At 41.5% G+C, this 22,644-nt stretch overlaps 1 protein-coding gene across 1 annotated transcript in view; it reads left to right on the forward strand.

The window, feature by feature from the left end:
• The window catches only part of efna3a (ephrin-A3a), a 54,299-nt gene extending 35,186 nt beyond the window's left edge, over positions 1-19,113 (forward strand). Inside the window, exons 2-5 of the mRNA XM_063898618.1 lie at positions 9,306-9,607; positions 9,854-9,919; positions 11,603-11,674; positions 16,739-19,113. Of these exons, the coding sequence (XP_063754688.1) occupies positions 9,306-9,607; positions 9,854-9,919; positions 11,603-11,674; positions 16,739-16,857 (559 nt within the window). The 3' untranslated portion in view covers positions 16,858-19,113. The remainder of the gene's footprint in view (positions 1-9,305; positions 9,608-9,853; positions 9,920-11,602; positions 11,675-16,738) is intronic.
• The last annotated feature ends 3,531 nt before the right edge of the window (positions 19,114-22,644 follow it).

Below are 22,644 nucleotides of genomic sequence, written 5' to 3' on the forward strand. Positions count from 1 at the left end.
AAGGCCAGATTATTCTACTTGGCATCCATTAGTTTGGCGCTGCCTGAATATTGTCCAGTATAAATCTGACCCAGAACTACTTTCCTTCATCTTTCTTTCTTGTTCTCCACCTTTCCCCCTCACTCTCTCCTGTCTTTGTTCTCTTTCTGGCTGAGAGAGGGATATGTGTGCCAGCCCAGAGTTGGGGCTTAAAGACTGATTTTTTTTTTTGGAAAGTGAACACCCTACTGTGGTTGACTTCCTGTGACAGTAGCCAAGCCTCCACACTATAACTTCAAAGCTTGTATACCACTTTAAATATATATATATATATAATGGAAGTGGCATTGTTTTAACAGGGTGAGGAAGCATCTGTGGTTTTACATTTGTGTTACATTTCACTCATGTTGTGTTTTTTTTTCAAATTCACTTTTCCACACACAGTTGTTGAATATCTTAGATTATTCTTTAGATCCATGAATACTATACTGATTTTTCTTGGGAAGTGTTTTTCTTTCATGTGTTCTCTGCTCTGTCAGTGTCTGGACAGTTGGAAATGGGTGAGATAAGCACTTTGTTTTTGGACATGGCCACGGCGGCCTAGTGGGAGCTGCCTGGCACCCTCGCTGACGGCGTGTGGAGAATTCATCTTGATGAGAGCTTCTTTTGTGTGTCACATCCCCTCCGCTATCTCGCTTTCTGTCTCTCTACCTGTCTGCCACACGCTCTCTCTCTAAGGACAGCACCCTTTACGTTTAGGCAGCAGAACTACAGACGCAATTGAAATTGGTGATGTCTTCTCTAAAGAAACAGGTCTGGTCTGTGACAAAAAGAGGCTGCATTTGGCTTCGACTGCCACAATGAACCCACACATTTTGGTCCGACTCAATACTAAGTGAAAAGATATTGATCGTTAATGTCAATGGTACAGCTTCTGTGTCATTTCAGCTAATCCAACAATGTTTTACGTCATATTTCTAAGAAATGTTAGAGACTGTGTCCTTGAGAGAAGATATGTAGGATTTTTAAAGACACTTTGAATACTTATTTCTTTTTTATTGCCAGTTTTACAGCGTTTTATGGTCTAATTTGCACATCATTAATAGTTTTCTGAAAGTAGACAAACTGTTTTATTTTCATGGTGCAGCAGCCACCATTTGGGCATGAGGTGCATAGACTCAACAGATGTTTAGCTGACTCTTCATAAAAACATTGATACCTGCCCTCGATAGCTGGCTTCAGTTTGTCGTGTTTATTGTATTTGTTCTTACAAAACAAACTATTCAAACACATTTAAAACATTTCTTGGTATATCCTGCGTCCTTACCTGAACCCACCCATAAACACACACAGTTGGTGGGGTCCATTATCCATATATGAATGCAGGACCTTTGCAGGAGAAGGGCTCTGTGGATAGAGGGGAACAGAGAATGAGTTGTGCGTTTCATTATCTGACGACATCATTCTGCAGAACCAGATAAATAGTGAATGAGAGGCAGGAGGGGGATGTATGTGAGACAATAAATGGGAAGTGGGCTGGCGGAGAGAGCAGATGTGAGAGCTGGAGCCTTTATAGTAAGGGACAATTAGAGTCTCACCTTGGGAGAGGTGGACCCTTGTTATCACGGCTTGTCGCAGGATATAATCATACCACCAACTCAGGCGGATGGATGACTTTTCGAGGCTGGTCGTGACCACGGTCTGACATCACCTTCTCTTACCGCTGAAGATTATCATTTATCATTAGGACAAGAGGGATTCCCATTATCTTTTCCCATTTCCATTTTATTCTCTTTTGTGCGTGTGTGTCATCCATCCCGTTTTAATGATTACCATTTCTGCATGAACAGATTTTCGGACATTACAGTGACTCCAGCCCAGATAGTTTAGCTACTCAAAAGCCAAGTTGCATTAAACTAACCATAGTCATTAAAATATGGAGTTTGATTGCTGAATTTGAGTGCTCGCTAAAGTGCAAGCTGTATTGCTGCCAGTCTGAGTTGCCACACCAATGCAAAGCCTCAAGCACAGGGGCCAGCTACAGCCAGAAAAGCATTCCCAAGTGGTCGTTGGAAACATTTCAGTGTAATAAAAGGGAAAAAGAGCATGCCTAGTGGCCTCAATTACACTTATTTTATGCAAAGAGTCTCGTTGGAGGAGAGCCACGATTTAATATTCAACTGTGTCATCTATATTTCTGTTTGATATTCCAACTTCCTCTGTGGTTGTCTAGAAAGTAAAGAGCAGCTTAAGCCACATAGATTAATCAATGGAATTTATGTGGTTCATACTCCTCTAAGCAAGCTGCCAGCAACCCATAATGCTTTGCAAGTGATTTAATCAGAGTTTGGCACTGTGGGTGTGGTGTTATTATGTTGATCATCATCAGTTTTGTTTCCCTCATTGCAAAAATTCAAATACAGATGCCCAATGAGGCAAATAACGAACACAAAGCTCACTTTGACTTTGGCCAGCCTTTGCTTATATACAATGTTAGGAGCATTTCAACCACACTTCTTCTATTGCTTTTATTTAAATACGTTTTGAAGTTTGAAGATTTCAAACTATCTTGGATGTTACAAGTGGAATGAAACATTACAGCATATGTAAAACAAATCTGTGTGTATCACATAGTAGTAAAACAATTAGTCGATAGAAATTGGCCAAGCATTTGTTTTTTTCCCTGTTTTGTGAATGTATTTGGTTTCTAGACTAGCTGATCTGACAAAGTAAGCAATTTGAAGCTGTTCCTCTTAAACCGCCACACATGCTCATGTTTTATAGAGAAAAGGATGCATTATTCAATAAAACAAAAAAACAACTGACAAATGAAGCTCTTTCATCAGACATTTTGTGTGGGTTTTGCCACCGAATTGCTATCATGGTTATCATCTGGTGATCCCTGTGGAGGATCCCAAACTGCCAGATTAGGAACCTTGTGTGTATTTCTTGTTTATTTAGTTGAAGCACCAGCTGAATCTCATCACAGCATCCTTTCCACTATCAGCCTGGAATATAATTCCTCTGGTCCTGTAAGAAATTATTTGTAACTTTTGAATATGAAGCGCCACTACGTGTCCCTCTCATACAGTATGTGCATTAGTTAAAATGGCTAATATTTTACATTTCTGAACGGGTCCCTGAAGCTCCATTCCACACACTTTCCTGCCGGAGCGGCCTGAAGCGAGGCTGAGGGAGACACCGAGCAACTGAGCTGCAGCGTGGAATCAGCAGAAAATCCGTCCTTTTAACCGAAAGATCCATTTCTTAGCACCTGTGTCGGCAAGAATCTGCCCCGCTCGCTGGTGGATGCTGTTCTTTAGCTGAGGCTGCACTGTGACCTCCTGCTGAGAGGGGAAAGCAAAAAGATTTCGCTTATAGGGGATCAATAAAATATCACTTTAAGGCTGAAATCCATTACTTTCTGCATGTTCAAACTACAGCTGCAATTCAGTGTTTAATTCTGCCGTTATCAAATAGTTTCACCTCATTGTTGTTGGCATGCTGTGTAAATGTCATGACCTACCAACATCATCACAGATGTAATAATTACTGCAGTGATTTATTTGGTTTGAAAGCGTTGGCATTTTTGAGGCGCAGAGTGGAGCACATATGTGGATATGAAGACAATCCACATTCTTACAGTTTTGTAAATCCTATGTTTTTAGCTTATAGATTTGTTGAGACTCAGCCTGCTGTTAAGGTGATCGGATGAAAAGGGAATTCCTGTCAAGGTGTCCTTGAGCAAGATTTCAGCAGAATATGCTGTGGGTAGCAGCTGTACAGAATAGCTCCCGTGTGCGGGGGCCTGTAAATGTTAAAAACGTTATTGCGAAGCTTCCCTGAATTAGATAAAGGGCAGGAGAGAAATGTGGCAGAGCTCCTCGAATGAGTGAAGCAAAGGTGGAGGGTGGAAGAATAAGCCGTGGGGAGGATGATACTGAAATGGGTAAATATGAAAAGGTAATGTCCCTCAATTTCTTTGAGGCCGGAGTGGACAGAGGTTGTGGAGGAAACTGGGGGATGACTCCCAGTGGTCTAATAGTAACAGAAGAGAGTTGCAGCGTCTGCCTCTTCCTGCAGTATGGCTCAGCACTTGTTTCTCCCTCAGTCCTCCATTTTGGATCGAAACATTGTAAACCGGGCCGTTAATGCGACATTAACTCAATCAGTGACGACTCACAGGAGATATTGCATGTGTGTGCGCTTGCATGCATGTCTGATGGTTGTCTGCGTTCTTTGTGCGCATGTGTGCGTGCACAACTAATGAGTTTTGGTGCTGAGGTACAGAGAAAAACAGCAGAGCCCAGCTTGTCCCTGCCAGGGGACTCAATTGGAGGAGTCTTGTCGGTAGTAAACAGGCGATCGGTGGATGGCTTTAAACTCACACCATTTCGCGCATCGGTAGTTTATCCTCCTGATGAGGCTGATGTAGATTACCCCTGAGAGTGTGAGTTTTAAGGTCATCAATAGAGATGCCATGCTGACCTCATCTTTACTTTGAGAAGCTTTTACAACTCAGACAGTGTCCCTGTAGAAGAACAAGATAGTTGTAAAAGTCTAATGAACTCATTTTTCATGGCGGCCATCTTGGAAAGCAGTAATGACAAACAACGCAGACACCAAGAAACATCTTGTACAGTTAATTAGACATAGATTACTTACTGTTGGTGCACTGGATGTGAGAGTCTCTGCTCTGACAAGAGCAATTATGCAAAAGTCGATTATTTAAATTGAATCATACTGCTATGGTGCTACTTTTGACGCGAAATAATCGTTTCATCTTACATTGTAGATGTGCAAACACATAGAGCAAATTGGAGGTCAAATTGTTGAATCACAGCATTTGCAAGCAAAAGGGAAACCTGGCAAAAGAGATACTGTATGTTAGCATTGGGAGAAAAAAAAGAATGGGAAGTATTAAAAGCTTTCATGTGTCAATTTCATTTTCCAGTGTGCAGTTATGATAGTATTTCCTAGAAGTCAACCTCCTGCTGCTATGTGTATTTACAAAGAAAGGTACTGGGTGAAAGTGTTTGTTTTTTTTTGTTCTCCCTCAGTCAGAAGCTATTACAGCCTTTTCTATGGCAAGGTTGGACTTTGTTTATCAAAAGCAACAACTTGTCTCTTCCAGCTGTTATAATAGATTTCTGAAAACAGTTTGCGCCTCTGGTATGAACCTGCAGCAGAAAAAAAACTCACTGACTTCGGACTGTGGAGAATACCTCGATGGATTTAAACTTTTCATATCCATTTATGTCAGTGGGTGGAAAAAAACTAATAGAATGGTGCTGGCACCATTTCCCTTGAAAGTCAGCAGTGCGTATGCTTCTTCCTTGATGATATCTGGCAAAACTATTATAGAGAAAAATGACATGGATTTGTTTCAGTTTTACGCTCAGAGGAGCAAAACAAAAGTGATTGACACCGCTCGTGTGGAAAGTGAGGGAAATATCCCCCGATAATTCTTCATCTCTGCTTAAAAATGATTTCTTCTGCTGTTTTCTTGTTTTATTTGTTCCTACAAAAATTAAATATGTTCTGTGGCTGTAGGAGATGTTCTGTTCTTGTCCACTGTATGCTTTTAAGTATATTTAGCTGTAGCGCTACCTTTCCATTGTTATTTATTGATACCGGCAGTATCCTCCAAAGACTCTTTTTAGCGCAGAAGTGAAAGGTGCAGTGGTGCTATCTTTGTCTTTCTCTAACCCCCCCTCTCTTTCTCTCCCCGCTATCTGCCTCCCCTGGCAGTCTTCACCACGAGTGCAGCCTTTACTAACTAGCTGCGCACTCCCACTCATAGGAAAATGATGATGAGACAGCAAAACCAGCACAGAGACAATGCACAGTGGGAAGAGGGGGAGAGATTTCATTGCGGGAAAAGAGAGACAATGGGAGAATGAGAGCCATCAGTCTTTTTTATGCACTTTTACCACATATATGTTCATCCCCGGGGAGCACTATGTCTCTGTCTAGGCCTCTGCCTCTCGTTCTGTGCTTTTGTCTTTGTTGTCATCATTCAGTGCGTTTTCCTTCCTTCCTCCCCCCGCACCACTGTAAGTTATTAAATCTCCTCTCACCCCCTTCTTCTGTTTCTCCTCTCCTGTCCTCTCTGCCCTGCATCCTCTCTGTCTTGTGCCGCTAAGTGGACTGCTTATATAACAGTGTACACCTAGAGGGACTCCTCTCACCCAGCCAGCCCATGCTTCTCACCCAACCCTTATAGTCTAGCCTCTTTCTTTTTTCTTCTCTTCTGCACCACCTTACCTTCTCTTCTTCCTCCAGAGTCATTTTTCTTCCTCCTCTCTTCTCCTTTCTTCTCCTGCTTCTTCTATCGCTGGCTTTATGATTGGTGCAAATGGTCCTCCTGCTGTGTAGCTATGTCTGCTGAAGCTGAAGTGATAACCAAAACAGTAAACAATAAAGTAACAGAACCGCATGTTCATCTATAGGGATGGAACATGGAAAGATAATCAGCAACAATGGAAATAATTGCTAACTGGTAATTATTTAAGAGTTTACCAAGCAAAAATAATTGTCAAATGTCCTACTGAAATATAAGTTGGTTTTTTTGTATTGTTTATTTTATTCTTACATTTTTTGAATCCGGATTGGACCAATCAAGCATTTTAAAGGCGTCACGATTGGCTCTGTTAGATTGTAATGGTTTAATTGTTTTTCAACTTCCTGACATTTTATAGGCTAGAGAATCAATACATTCATCAGAAATAATGATTTGTTTAGAAATCTATTGTTGTATCACACTAGGTTCATCCCCAGCTTGTACACTAAAGCCACATGAATGCAACAAATATGTTATTATTCTTCGTTAAGTGGCCTCTCATGTACATACGTTATATGTTCTCAAGCCAGTAAATCTTAAAACATATAGATCAAATATACCCATTGTGAGTTAGCAGCATTTGCTGTACTGTCTCAGTAGCATTGAGCAGCGTTTCATCCATAAATACTATTGCGCACACACACACACACACACATACACACACACACACACACACACACACACACACACACACACACACACACACACACACACACACACTCTTGCATTCAGTTCCTCTCACCTATTTCTCAATGACTGCATCACTCAGATTTTGTACACGCGCATCCAGGATTTTCCTCATGGCATGTTTTCATATTCAACACACCCTTTTCCTCCCACTTCATCTTCAGTCTATCTGCCTACCATTCTCTCTACCTCATACCCCCATTGTACTGCTTTATCTATCTTTGCCCTTCTCTCCCCCCATCTAAAACTTCCTCCCCTCCTCCACCACCAAGCCCCCTCTCTAAATATAGTCCCTTTGAAGCATAGCTGTGTTGTCTCTCCCTGCAACACTGCAAGACAAAAGTCTGTCATCTCACATCTGAGCAGTGAGGATAGAAAGCACAGATAAGATTAATGGCCTAAAAAGGAACACTGCTTAAGAGAATTGATATTCATCTGCCTCAGCGTGTGTGTGTAAATGAAGAGAAGGGGAGGAGATAAGAAGGGTGGTGCAGGTGAGGCTCCAATAAAACAAAGAGAATAGTTGTAAGAGAACAGTGAGAAAGATGGCGAGACTGAAAGAGAGGGAGAAAGAGAGGTGTTATGACATTTCTGATCCACATTTTGTAATTGAATAATAATCTCTCCGGGGGCCTGACCTAGTAACATATGCACGAGTACGCACGCCGCTTTGTGCATGTGTGTAGGCACAATGCATACACACTGAGGGGAGAAGTGTGTTCTACTTTGTATGTGTGCAACATAAAAATATGTAGGAGAGGAGAGAGAAGCAGGGGAGAGAAATAATGAGTGCAGAGGAGGAAGAGGGGAGGTTTGCTCCATAAACACAAGACAGCACAATATCGCCACCTGATGGTGAAAATGGGTCATTACATCTATAGTCGTGTATGTCACACATCACTGCAGCCAAGTAAATTCCCATCTCATCAGCTCACCTGCAGGAGCCCTTTTAATAGCTTCTACTTTGTCTAATTACAGATTGTGTCATTTACATAATAGGTATACTTAGTATTATAAACACTGAAGAGCACAGGGTGGCGGCGAAATGCAAAATCATGCCACATCATCGCCACAGTGAGGATACTTGAATCAGCTTACGGATGCTGTACTGCCATGGACTTCACGTCCACAAGTCTACCTTAGAGTGGCCTTCTTTACCTGCATGAAGTACAGTCCTCCATCAGAGGCCGGCTGCCGGGGGAGAGTGTGTCATCATATGAACCGTGTGCAGGCCGGCTGAAAGGATCTCCTTCCGCCTCAATGACCCGGCCTGTGGCTGGCTCAGGGGGAAAGACAGAATGGCAGATTATCATTCTCTGCACTGTCCTAAGCACTTGCTACGACAAATTTAGTGAGGAAATGTGTGTTTTTATAGGTAGAGGGGGAAGAAAGGTGTAATAGTATCTCCCTCAAAGAGAAAAAGGCGTTAATGTGCGCTAAGGGGAAATGTTTATAGCTCTCTGGCCTCTTTGTGTGGCTTTTACATTTAATATGTGCTCAGTTTTATGTCATTGTAAATTCGTTTTCTTGGGTTTCAATTGAAGGGGCCTTGAGACCTTCGGCTCTTGAAAACATGTTTCACTTTTTTTCAGATTTGTTTTACAGACTGCAGGATCAAATGATTGACTATCAAGAGAACTGGGAGGTTAAGGGGACAGTTCAAGCATTTGGAAATGCTCTTATTAGCTTACCTCCCAAGAGTGAGATGAGAAAAACACATCCCTTTAAAAGTTCAATATAAAGTTACAGTCAGGAGTTTAGCTTAGCTTAGTATAATGACTGGGAACAGGGGGAAACAGCTAGCCTGGCTTTGTCCAAGAGTATCTGCTTACCAACACCTTTTAAAATTACCTTGTTTACATGATATATCTTGTTTGTCTCTAAATTGTACAAACAGTTGCAGTTTTATCGGGTGTTATGTGCGAGGCTATTTCTTGACTGGGAAGGAAAAAAATGATCAGGTGTCTGGTTGCCTGGCAACCTCACGCTGGCAACAGGCCTCCGAAAGACAAACTCCTCCTTTAACCTTTATTGAAAACAATTGAAGCCCTAGTTACTTATCCACATTTCTGTCAGGCTTTTCTTCCTATTGTATTTCACATTCCATATTATAGTTATATTGGGGTTTTTGACAATTTGATATTGTGGCATTATTGAGGTGGAGGCTTCAAATAAGCCTGTTACTTTTCTGCCTCTTCTTGCACTCTATTTCATTTGTTATCTTCGGTTTTTTTAAATTGAGCAAATAAACCCTAACTTCCCTCTCCTCTTCTATATATCTGACTTTTTCATTCAGGCTGCGCAGAGAGGGATTCACGGTGCAGGTCAGCGTTAATGACTACTTGGACATCTACTGCCCGCACTACAACACCAGCCAGCGCGGGACATTAGAGCGCACCGTGGCCGAACAGTACATTCTCTACATGGTCAGCTATCGTGGCTACCGCACCTGCGACCCCCAGCTGGGCTTCAAGCGCTGGGAGTGCAACCGGCCCCATGCGCCCCACGCTCCCATCAAGTTCTCTGAGAAGTTCCAGCGCTACAGCGCCTTCTCGCTGGGCTACGAGTTCAATGTGGGCCAGGAGTACTACTACATCTGTGAGTCAGGCCTGTAGACGCTGGTTTATTGTGATGCATAGAAAAAAGCCACAGAGTGCTGAACATCCCATATTGTAATATCTGCTGTCCCCCACATGTATTGATGGCACGTGTGTGTTGCTAATAGATTCTGGAAGTTGAGCTGAGGACAGAAGTTGCAGTGCTGCAGTTTGCACAGCTGATGTTGATGGTGGCCTGCAGAGGGCACATGGTTGACATGAGCTGTGTGTGTTTGCTTTGTTTTAGCCACGCCCACCCACCACCACGGCCACAGCTGCCTGAGACTGAGGGTCTACGTCTGCTGCTCCACTGGTGAGACCCAACAACCCAGTCTTACCTCCATCAGTCTCAATGAAATCAATTTCTTCTCCTAATGTGTCACTTCATTTCCACGTTCCTCTCCCCCTATGTATTTGTATCGTCTTCACACACAGATTCAGAATGAAATGACAAAGAGACACAAAAACTAAGATCTCACAATTATTTTCATCATGCTGTCTTGGCAAAAGATTTGATGATAGCGTCTTTTCCCCCGAAGCATACTTTGAGAGTGACGGCTTAATGTTATTCTCTGTCTCAGTGCTATTACAGTAATGCTCTATCGCTCTCTCTGTGAATGACATGCTGTCGTGAAGCCGTACATAAGATGTAAAGAAAAAAAAAATCCAGCTCTCTCTGTCACTCCCCAACTTTCTCTCGTTCTCTCTCTCTCTCTCTCTCTCTCTCTCTCTCTCTCTCTCTCTCTCTCTCTCTCTCTCTCTCTCTCTGCCGAAGCTCTCTTGACCACCCCCCCACCTCCTCCTCTTCCCTCTCCCTGACTGTCTATTTCTTCTTCTCTCTCCCTGGCTCTGTGATGCCTGCTTCCCTGTGTAGTGTGTGTGTGTGTGTGTTTGTTATTTTTACCCTGGTAGCATGCTTTCTCCCCTGCAGGCCTTTGATCAGAGAGCCCAGTGCTGAAAGCTCCCCCTCTCCTCTAACCTTGTCAGCACTAATACATCCCACACTCAGGCCAGTGTCAGCCCCTGTGTACACATCACCTTAACACTCACCCCCTCCATCCCAGTGTCACGGCTAATCTATTGATGTGTCTTCCACGCCTCCATTTGCTTCTGTGTGTGTTTGTGTGCATCACCGCGTGTGTTCGTCGTGCAGGAGTTTGAGTGTGTGTATGTTTGTCTGCACACGCTAGTTTTGCCGGCTATAAATCTTTTGAATGTGTCCGTGTGTGCATGAATGGCTGTGTGTGCATCGGTGCATTTAGTCAGTTTACAATCCACAACCTTTGCTCAGCAAGGTCATTTTAACAGCTTGCTATCAGAAAGCTGTTGATTTCAGCGTCCTGCAGACCAGTTTCATTTTCTCTGTGTGTCTCCAGCCTCAACCCTCACACGGCTTTAAGATAAGACAGAGATGTGAATATTTATGACATGTGCTTTACATTAGCGGAGGGCTGCAACTTGATTGCTACCAGCTCCGATTAAAATTCACTGTAAATGCTATTTCATCCTCCTAACTGGGCACAATCAAAGACTCACAACGAAGCAGAAAACACACAAAAGACACACAAACACATCATTCATTCATGGATATTCTGGCAATGCAGACACAAGCTAATTTTATGTCTAGACGGACAGCAAATCTTATAATGATTTCTGTTCAAAATGCATTTAATCTTCAGATGGAAGTATGATTCTCAGTGCAGGATTTCTTCATGCTTTCACAGTCACACAGGAACACCAACTGCTCCACACTCTGCTATATCTGTATACAATTTAGTGGTGCCTGAAATGCGAATTTTACCCGGTCTTGTCATTTTAATGAGGTGTTTTTTCTGCCTGTCTCTACATCGTTATTTCTCTCTCCCTCGCTCTCTCTCTCTCTCTCTCTCTCTCTCTCTCTCTCTCTCTCTCTCTCTCTCTCTCTCTCTCTCTCTCTCTTCTCTCTCTCTCTCTCTCTCTCTCTCTCTCTCTGTGTCTGTATGTGCTGTGCGCTCAGTTTCCCAGGCAGATGATGACTCCAGTCAGACCTCTCCCGACTACACAGTCAGGCCTCCAATACACAACATTGGTGAGTGACTGAGCTGCTGAAAATGAACAGCAGCCAATTGCCAGATGCTGGTCAATATTTGGCTGAGCCTGCAATGCTCATTTTTTGTCTCAATCAATGTGGAAAGGAACCAGTCATTTGTTATTTTTTTATGTTCTATGTTTGGCAAAAGAAAATCCACAGACCACGGATGGTTGATGAGTAAACCCTTTATTTTTATGCTCCGGAGACTGATTCAGTAAGACTATGAACAATGCACATGTAGTGATTCAGCAGTAGTTCATTTCTCAAACGAACATACTGTATTTCTTGGAATCCATGTAAAAACACTAATAACACTGACTTGCTCAACTACTGTACTTAAGTACAATTTTGAGGTACTTTTAGTTTGCTAAAGTTTTTCGATTCCTGCTATTTAATGATTCTACTCAACTACAATTGAAATACAAGGCAAATATTGTACTACAACTTTTTTCAGATTCATAATACAAATTATATTAAACATATTATTCATCGTGTATTATCCCTTGATAAAATTCACATGCTACCTTACAGAATATAGTTTAAAAAAAACCTCCTCCGTAACTAGCTGCAACATTAAAGCCTCCTTTGAAAACATTTGATGCTTATACTATTTACTTGTAGTTTTGTGAAGTTTTAAATGCAAGACTTTTGTAACAGGGTATTTTCGGTGGGAAACACTGGGAAAGAGTATGATTGATAGACCACGTTAAACACACACAATCACATTCAAACTCTCACACAGGTTAAAACGTCCAAAAGGTCAATAGAGCTATTGTAGGGAATGAAAGGTCCATGTTTACTTAAAGAGAAAACATGTCAGCAAGCAAGTCAATTGTGCAGCTGAGTGGTTACATAAACCCTGTATTTTTCTTTTTCGCAAAAGCCTCTTGCCGGGAATCATTTAGTATACTTGTTTCTGGGAGTTGTGGGCAGTCTGTGACGAGGGCTAAGAGAGTGTGACCTGCCTGACATGGAAACCGGCAGATACGCAGCCTAGAGAGTTCTCGAGCCATCAGCGACGAGAAACTTCAGAGAGAGAAAGAGTGAGAGAGCAGAGAAAAAGAGAGAAAGGGATGAGGGAGTCAGACAGGGAGGCTGAAAGAAGGGAGACATACAGTGAGGCAGAGAAAGTCAGAGAGATAAAAGACAGGAAGAAGGCAGTGAAAGAGAAATGCAGCAGAAGAAAGTCTGACAGAAAGAGGGACAGATAAGGTAGAGAGACAGAAACAGGCTGAAAAAGAGATGAAACCAGAGTGGGGGCAGATAAAGGGGGGGCAGAGGAAGAGAGACGAGCTCAGTGGTGGGCGAATTGCTCAGCAGTAACTCCGGCTCAAGCTTACGTAGAATTTAGTATAAAAAAAACACACACTGGCAGGGACTCAGACAAAATCATAGCCTCCAGCATTGTGATGCATTTTGCTGAATATATTTGGAGGAATAACAAAATGGAGACACACAGATTTATGCACATACTAACACACATACTCAAAAACAATTCTGATGGCCCCGCTGACCGCTGTACTCCCACACTCTGACTCACCCTCAGGACCAGACCGGCTCACCATCAACACATCCCTCCTTCTCTCTCCACATAGGCTTCGGACTTTCCGACATCCTCGTTACTTTATTATTAGCTCTGCTTCTACGTCACTTTGTTCTTATTTAACGGGGTGTTTTCAGGATAATCCTGGCCTCTTATGACTTCTTGTTTTCGTAATGTCTAAGGGTCATAATAAGACTTATAAGTTAGGAGCTGAAATGTGAAACAGAGGTCAGACATGGTAAGAAACATGAGCAGTTAGATGATATAGACAAATCCCCAGGTCAGAAAACCTTCTTTAAAGAGAAAGTGGAAGCCAACAATAAAAATATTACTCAAACTGTCGGCTGTAATCATTGCAGTTCATCATTTGGGAAATGAGACGCTGCCACCATCTGTGTGCAAGCGGTGCAAGTGAATCCCATTTGGTAAATGGCTCACTGTTGGCTTGTTTACAACCTGCCTGATCATCTGACTGGCTCGTCTTTGTTGCGCCATTAGACAGTCTTTCCATATAATTATTTTGATGAATCCAATATCTAACACAAACAAGAAAAACAACATCCATGTTGTGATCAACTAGAGTTAATCATCTTTTAAATGTGAATTGACTTCATTTTTTATTTTATTTAGATTTGTAATCCCTCGAAACACACATTAGCTCTATATGACAGAATAGCAAATATTCATTATGTTAGAGCATCTCAAAACAAAGCGGCTTGTTGCCACAAATGTGCCACCAGAGTTCAACATCAGTCTTGCTGCTCAAATTAAGCATAACCTTATAGTTTCTGGCAGCCAAGCTTAGTATACTCTGTCCCTTCTGCCGTCTGTGACTTGCCCTTAAACAATTTCCTCCTATATTGAGTGCCAGCAGCAGTACAGGGCTGAAGGCTGCACTATAAATAAGGTGCTGCACAGGAAAATGCAACAGATCATTTTGAGATGCATCGATAGGCTCTGGCACATTTGATTAATCTGTTCTGAGTGGCTTGTTATGTGCAGATTCCTTCTGAAAATGGTTCATGAGGTATAGCTGTGATGAACCAAGCAAGCCGAGGCCAGGGCTTCATAGACATGAAGAATTACAACCCTAATTAGGAACCATGGTGGACTTCCTCTATTTCAGATAGCAGCTGCCAAGCTAGCCGCATAGCTTTGCCATGGTGGGGTAAGGGATTATTTTGTTTGGTTGTAAGAGTAGTTTTCAATATAATCCATTCATCCATTACAACAATTTCAATTGAAATGAAGATAGTTATTGATGGGACCAATTAAGTTTAGGTCATTAGGGACGATCTAAGGAATTATCATATTAGTATTAGTATTAGTTTATTCTGTTTTAGTCCGACAAAAAGTTGCAGCTGCATATTTTTTATATAAGCTTGTTTCCATTTTATGATGGTGTTTTTCATCGACGTATGAAGAAAGATGTCATTAAGGCATGGGCTGTAAACTAGTTAATTTCCCTCCTAGTATATCTGAGCCCCCACCGACCTGTAGAGCTATAACCATACATGTTGGGTCCTTTGGCTCATGTTTACGCATCACTGCGAGCCTACCCTCACTGTGGTGCGAGAGTTTATCAGACCAGACAACTCATCAACAGTCTGGAGCTGATGTTTCTTATCTCAGTGTAAATGCCCCCGGCACTTTCCCGTGGACAGGAGAGCTCCCCCGCCACTGTGCTCGACACACAGGCGAGACTGCAACACATTGTAAGCTTGGAAATTGATTTCTGTATCCCACAATTGTACTGTGATGTTAGGTGTCATACTGTGGACCTTTGATAACTTGTTATGGCCCGAGGCGCCCGCAGTCCCCCACATTCACCTTCTAACAGCGGAATCTCGAAATAGCAAGGGTTCTACAAACTGCAGCTTTGTGATTGTCAAAGCTTCTAGCACCCACAAAACACTCTGTAACACCACACGAAATGAACCACTTTAGTGGAGTGGAGCTGTGGCTACATGTTCTTGTTTTTGTAAAGATAAGGGAGAGCATCAGCAGGGATAGGGGGTATCTTCCCTTGGTCATTAAGTGAATATTTTATTTCTCAAGGCTGTCCCGACAAACCTTCGTGGAGAGACAAACTGGACGGACACTGCAACCTGAGGGCCCCACCCTGAAGCAGTGCTGGTTTATATTCTCCTTCACAGACTGTATTCAGTTTGAATTCATCCCAGTGCACTGTGGTGTGAATGTCAGTGTTGTGTGTCATCGCCACTGACAGATGCCTCATGTTCCTTAAGAACAAGGATGTGGGCAAGAGCCACTCACAACCAGGACAAACCAGAGCGGTCGGATGGTTTTCTTTAGACAGACATGGCGCCAACACAATTCCGTACATTCATCAGGCATCAGCTGTCATGTTTTTGTTGTTGCGATCTCTTATCACATTCCTTGTTTTAACTTGAAGACATTTACTGTCTGCGTCATATCACGCAAACACCAGGCCAGGATTTAGCGTAACAATGAAACAGCATTTTGAAAATATGTTGCCTCCTTAGTTTGATGTATCTCCTGTTACAAGCCAGTTTGATTTGATGGATAAAGATATGCCAACTGGAACTCTTACACACTTGAGGACATGATGATGACAACATAATAAAGTAAAAATAATGAGATTTGGACAGACAAACGCAAATTTGTCTTGGTATTTAGAGACAATTTGTCAAATAGATATATCATTTCCTGTATCACAGCAAGTATTTTTCCTCTTTCCAGTGTCAATTTGATGTTTTAACGCAGATCATTTGCTAATAATGCAACATTAAATCAGTATGACACCTCCTCTATTATCCCCACTTCATATGCATATCTCTGATTTGCATTAATGTGACTAGTTTAGTCAGTCTAGTTTAATTACGTTATAGAAAGAAAAAACCCTTTCTAACATCTCAGTGGAGCCAGCCCAGGCTTTTCTTACGGTTGTGTAAGCAACATAGCCCTGTCTGGTCCCTTTTGTTTTATGTTGGCATGTAACAACCCTCTAGATATAATGGGAAACATTATGTTCAGACAGAGCATAATGACTCAGTGTAATCCACCTTTTTTCTGAATATTAAAAAGTGTGTCCTCGCAGCTCTTTCTCCGTCTTTCCCCTCCAGCTAATGTTCTGTTGTGTCTAATCAATGGCAAGGCCATAGTAATTTGGTTTGATTGAAATCCCTCTAGGATAAAAACATCATTAGTGTGAAAACAGGGATGTATGAAAAAAAAGATCAGAAACAAAAATGTTTTTAATTCTCCATCCCACGGGGGGGGGGAAAGGCCCATATGTACTGTAGCTGTGCTGATGATAATTGGTGGTTTGTTAATTGCACCATGTCATTTGCTCTGCATATGTTAAGCACAATTTGCATGCATCACACTTTGCTTTTAGATTGATGAATTAATAATGTAGTAATGGTTCGTTTCCTTCTGTTGGACACAAAAGCACACACACAATTTCTCTTGTTCTTTCACACTGACGTTCTTCTCTTTTCTCACTTGTTCTTTTTCTGTGACTTTCTCTCCAGATGAATATAATCCTAATGTTCCCAAACTGGAGAAAAGCGTCAGTGGCAGCAGCCCATCACGTGACCGCCTTCTTTTCACCGTGGCGATGCTGCTCATATCTGCCGTCCTATTTTCCTAGCGACTTGTCACCGTGAGTGACACTTGATGCATAGCTGGGACCGCCTTGTCCGAAGGGCTTTGTATCCACCCAGTTGTGAATGTTGGCAAAAAAACACATGAGGACAAGGATCAACAGAACCGCATACAAAAGGACGAAGGAAAAATTTGGGAACCTAACTTCACTAGACTAAAAAAAAAGAGAGGCCTTTTTGCAGTCATATTTTCACCAGTATAGTTTGACCCTCCATGTGTTGTTGGCCATCATCGTCATATGAATACCACAGCATTTCATGTAGGTGTGTTTGCTACAACATGGAGACAAAAAACAATATTCAGCCAGATGGCAAGTGAGAAAGAGGAATACTAATGATTTGGATGTAGACTACGCATTCTTTTTGTAGCATGGATATTAAAAAAATTGCCTGTGGAATCGTAAGCAGCTCTGTTTTCAGCTTTTTTGTGATTGTTGGCTTTGAAAAAGTTAGCAAACTTGGACTTTGCAGTGGAAGTTTAGGCCTTTGACCACGGACAAAGTGTGCTCATGGATGAAACTCAACTAAGATGCAGTAAAAAAGCAAGCTGGACTTTGGGGGTGTACTGATATCTACACAGGAGATTCAGTCATTGATGAGAACTGCTGCCATTATCCTGGAAATGTAAGAATGTTTGTAAGCTGGTATGAGGGAGCTGCTGGCTATAAATGCTCAAAATGTCTCTTGAGAAAAGTGGAAGACTTTGTGAGGATATCCACGGGCCTTTCAAGAATCCATTTTCACCAGACATCAGAAATACCCCTGGCTTTGTGATAGGTACAGATGCAAAACCTGCGTTTCTTAGGAGATAGCGAGTGCCCTCTTACAACTAGTCCTTTGTCTGCATTTCCTGCCTTCACACTGTAACAACCCTAGAAAAATACAGACCCTGGACTAGTAATTTGACGGCACTTAAATGTGGTAGATGTGTGTTTTGTTTCGAGGCATTGACCTTCAGCACTTGGCATAGTTTCCCCGGATGTCAACTCTTTCTCCTCTCAGCAATCAGCATGACTCATTCAGAATACCACTAATTTACAATTCTTAAAAACCTCTCTCCGCAGCGAGTTCCCTTTTAATCCCAGACAACCCCATCTATTTCCTTTCCACTTCACATGTTCCCAGCCAATCAGTGCTGATGGCCATTACAGCAGTCAAAGTCACCATGGAAACGACCCCATACAGTCGCCAGAGAGCGACAGGTGCCTGAGGAAAAACGGTGCTTTGAGTCTCAAAGTAACGCTGCCGCCATTTTGTTAGGAAAAAGACAACCCAACACGTGTGAATGTGCAAATAAAGCTCACTTTTTTATATTGTTATACAGGACAACGTAGGCTGGCATTAATCGGAATACAATGTTGTGCTTTTTTTTATTTATTTACTTTTCAAATGTATTTATTTTAACATTAAAGTATATTATTTATCTACCTAATTTATTAATGTGCATTTGAAGGCCTTTGCTCAATAAGCTACTGTGCCATTTTTTTATTCTTTTTTTTAAAAAGTGACATTTGTACTGCAGCATTTTGCTTGATAGATAGATAACTAGACAGAGGATATTCCGCCTGACAAAAAGAGAGGGTTGTTGGTTATGACTAATCAGTAGGGATATACACTCAGTGACCCTGCTCTCATGTAACAGATACTGCTAAACAGATTTTGTTGAAGTGCATGTCATAAACCAACAAATGCAGACACAGTTGATGGAAGGGCAGCATCAATCCAGTGCTGCACTTGGGAAAACAAAGGACTCTGCATTGTAATGTATATCTATAATACATGCCAGTAATGGTGTGTGTGTGTGTGTGTGTGTGTGTGTGTGTGTGTGTGTGTGTGTGTGTGTGTGTGTGTGTGTGTGTGTGTGTGTGTGTGTGTGTGTGTGTGTGTGTGTGTGTGTGTGTGTGTGTGTGTGTGTGTGTGTGTGTGTGTGTGTGTGTGTGTGTGTGTGTGTGTGTGCGCGCGCGCAAGAGAAAAACACATGTGTGCACATGTGTTTGCGTATGAATGTAGAATGTGTTTGTCCGCGCTTTTCGAGTATGTTGCATTTAGAAATTTCGTACCCGTCAAGGAGTTGTTTGTAGGATCTGAATATGCAAGTGAGTGCGAGAGAATGTGCTCTTCTGTAAAGTTAGTTTACGTTACAGGGTTTGGGAAACTGGCAAAAAGCATTTACTGGTGTTGAAGACAACCACAAGAAATGTGTTTACCTTTGACAATAATGAGTAAAAAAAACTGTAAATTGATCCAAGAATGTTTAAAACAATGCTGATTAAAATCTTTTTGCAGATTTCATTTGTGTGTTTATTTATCAGTGTGTAACAAACTCACTGAACTGTTCATAGAAAAGACATTCTCCTTCACCCCGGTCTGCCCTTACTTTATCTTAACAGTGACTCCTTCACCTTTACTCACTCTGCACTCACTTCTGTTTGTTTTTCTGAAGCACAATACTTGAAAGCGAGGCTCTCCCTCTTTCTCTCACACTCCACTTTTAGATATGCTGGTTGTGAGCAGACAGCGCTCCTTGCTGCACATACTCTTGGTGTAAAACTATCACCCATTCTCACATAGCCCATCCTTACAGCACCTCGCTTCGGTTTCCCAAACACTTCTTCTGCCATAAAACATAATGACAGCGTGGGGGGGAGTCACGACTCCACATCTACCACTCTATCAATCTCTCTCTCTTAAAAAAAGAAAAAATAACACCTGCAAGCCATTCATGTCTCCCCAAATCTGTCTCCCCACATCGCTCTCTTTCCCTTTGCCCTTCAGCTTCTTTCTAATCTTTGTACGCAGAACAGAAAGAAGCTGACAACGAGGACGGACACACGTCTTGGATGCAGTAATGTCCATGTCTAAAGGAAGGGATGGGGCAGATAAGATGTTGTCTTTGATGTTGCACATCAGGCCTGATATCACATTGGAGAGAAAGAAGTAGAGCAGACTCTGCTGTCGGCTGTCAACCCCTCACTTCCAGACCTGGGTCAAAGAGTGTGTGTAAAGGCAGAGCTAGCGCCAAGAAACTTTCCAAATGAATTTAATATACTTTGTGATAGACAATATACTCGACAAAATGTTAGTCGTACTTAACCAAGCAAGTAAATTAAGCTATCCCGTCTATTATATTTGTTTCACAGCTGTTAGACTTTGATTTGTTCTGACATGTTGAGGTTTTAGCCTGATAATTATTGAATATCTCAGTATGTCTTGGCTTACAATCCTTTGCATACTTATAGGTTTGGACTTGCACATTAATGTTTCAATGTTTTGACACTGAGAGAACAGGAGAAGGGTTTTAGCTTCTGCTTGAGGGCCTAAGTTGACAACTTAAAACATAATTTTGCAAGAAATCAGCTGGCTTCCTTTCCAGCAGAGAGGCTTTCTCTGGATAGTTATGTAAGGGAGTTAACGCCGTAATATTTACGTCTTAAATTCCTGTCTGGAAAAACGTATGGTTTGACTTTGCCTAAATTAAACCTAAACTGATCTGAATACCATTAAAATGAAAGGATGATGATTAAAATGGCTGACTTTTCCTAAGCAGCTGACACAGATCCTCATTTTTCCACAGAGAAACAGATATTCAACATCTCTCTGTCCAGACTGTAACTGCGGAAGACATTCCATTTAGAAGGAGACGACCTGTTCCACGTTAGAAGACATATTATTGTTTTCTGAATCATTTACTGTGAGATAAGCCATCTGTAGCACGAGCAGGCCTTTGCCGTCGAGAAGAATTCCCCTGACAAGCTGCACCGTCTGGCCCAAACAATGAAACAGATGCCTCCTCCTCAGAGATCTTGTTATAGCTCAGGACATCAATGAGACAATCACCGAGACGGGTCCTGCCTTCATGTGCTCTATGGAAACTCCGCTTTCAAGGTTTGAGGTCGTAAACTCTATAAATGTTTAGGCAAGATGCAACTGGCTAGAAAATAACATAATGACGTTTTTTATGGTCTATTTTTGGAAACATGTAACAACATTACAGTGAAGAATCTTTATGCCTAGCTTTTATTTGTGATATATATTTTTTTTCAATCAATCTAAAAATCAATCTAGAAAAGCATCCATGCACCTTTCTGTAATGTTAATGCCAGTCAGTGCTTGTATTCCTTTGCAAATAATAGCATAATTAGAAGTGCAAACTTGTTTTTCCTTCACCCTTTTGCATTCAATGGCCCCTACCAGATTTGGGAAGCCTTTTATTTATCTCCATGGATTCCTGGTAGTTATTTTTGAGAGACTTTGAAGTGGCATAGGCACAGTACACTGTATACAGCCAGACAATGTATAAGGTTTCAGTTTCAGTTTCAGGTGCTGTCTTGTGTCAGATGTACTTGCAGGTTTTCCAGCTACGATTTATGATGACATAGAAAACATCTCCTCCAGGTATGTTGTTGTTTGAAAGCAGAAATTATGAGAACGTTTTGCAGTGTTACCGCCAAATCTACTTTTGACCCATAGGTGTCGCCAAAGCTTTCTTTGATTCTGGACCTCTACTGGGAAAACTGCAAAGAGTTGCAGACAGGACATCTGAAAAACATTATGCAACAGATTCACTGTAAGTATGTTGGCCTATAGGATAAAAAATGAATTCAGACCAACAATGATGAGTTGATTTGTGGTCCCTGGGTAGATGTTGCTATCTTTATTCCTATAAGCAGACCTGAATGTAAATTAATCTGCTGAGCGTCAGTGGGACTAAAATAATAATATCTCACAAAATTCATTCAGGGAGTTCATCGTTGTAGCCGCTGTTTCAAGCAATTTATTTTAACCTTCAGGATTATTTGTTCATACGGAAGTTGTCAGAGATAAAGACTGCAATACTTTTAGATTTCCATGTAAAACATTGATTATTTTATATTGAAACCTACATTTTTCTAAATGTAGTCCTAATCTGTACTGGGAACAGATTTTGTTTTTGCTCTGTCAATATTAGGCACAGACATAATGTTCTTTTAAAAGTCAGCTTGTATTTCTGTCAGTATGCAACACAGCACTGTGCCCACAGTACTTTTGAAGATATACTTTTCCTCTTATCTGTCTTTTACAAAGAAATGGTTAGCTTAGTTTACAAGATTTTTTCCAAAATTCACCCCTTCAGCACATCTTAAGCTCACATAGACATTTGATCTCATTCGTTGATTTCTTTAACACGTAAAAACAACAAGTTGCAGTTTTACATGGGTGGGGGCTAAAGAGAGTCACTGCAGGCTGCACACAATCCGCACTACAACTTCAAATTGTTGTCTTTAAAATGTGTTTTTTAAACAGATTTTCCCCCTTCAGACAGACAAAGGGCTACTTGTTCTCCCCTGTTTTCAATATTTATGCTATGCTAAGCTAGCTAGCAACTGGCAGTAGTTTCATATTTAGCATACAGACATGAAAGAGTAGTATCAATTTTCTCATGTATCCTTCCGCAAGCAAACAAAAAAGGCATTTTTTTCTATTCCATTGAGTGAACCCTAATAATCTTAGTGGTATTTCAGATCTGTGTCCGCTGATCTGAAAGTTTCCTAATGGAACATTTTAAATCTGTCTCGATTTTCAATTTATCTTGACCCTCTGTAGCTTCAAGTCAACTTTCCTCCTCTGTAGATAGAAACAAACCAAGGTGGAGGTTTGAGCTGAGATGAGGTAAGAAGATGCTTAGGGGATCCGACATGGCATCTTCTAGACCCCAGGAGAATATGATGCCGGCCCCTTCAACAAGGATACCTGAGCAAGCTTTTAATGCAGGTAGGATGTTTAATATTTCAGGG

Source organism: Eleginops maclovinus, chromosome 13, assembly GCF_036324505.1.
Source record: "Eleginops maclovinus isolate JMC-PN-2008 ecotype Puerto Natales chromosome 13, JC_Emac_rtc_rv5, whole genome shotgun sequence".
In the NCBI taxonomy this organism is placed as follows: Eukaryota; Metazoa; Chordata; class Actinopteri; order Perciformes; family Eleginopidae; genus Eleginops; species Eleginops maclovinus.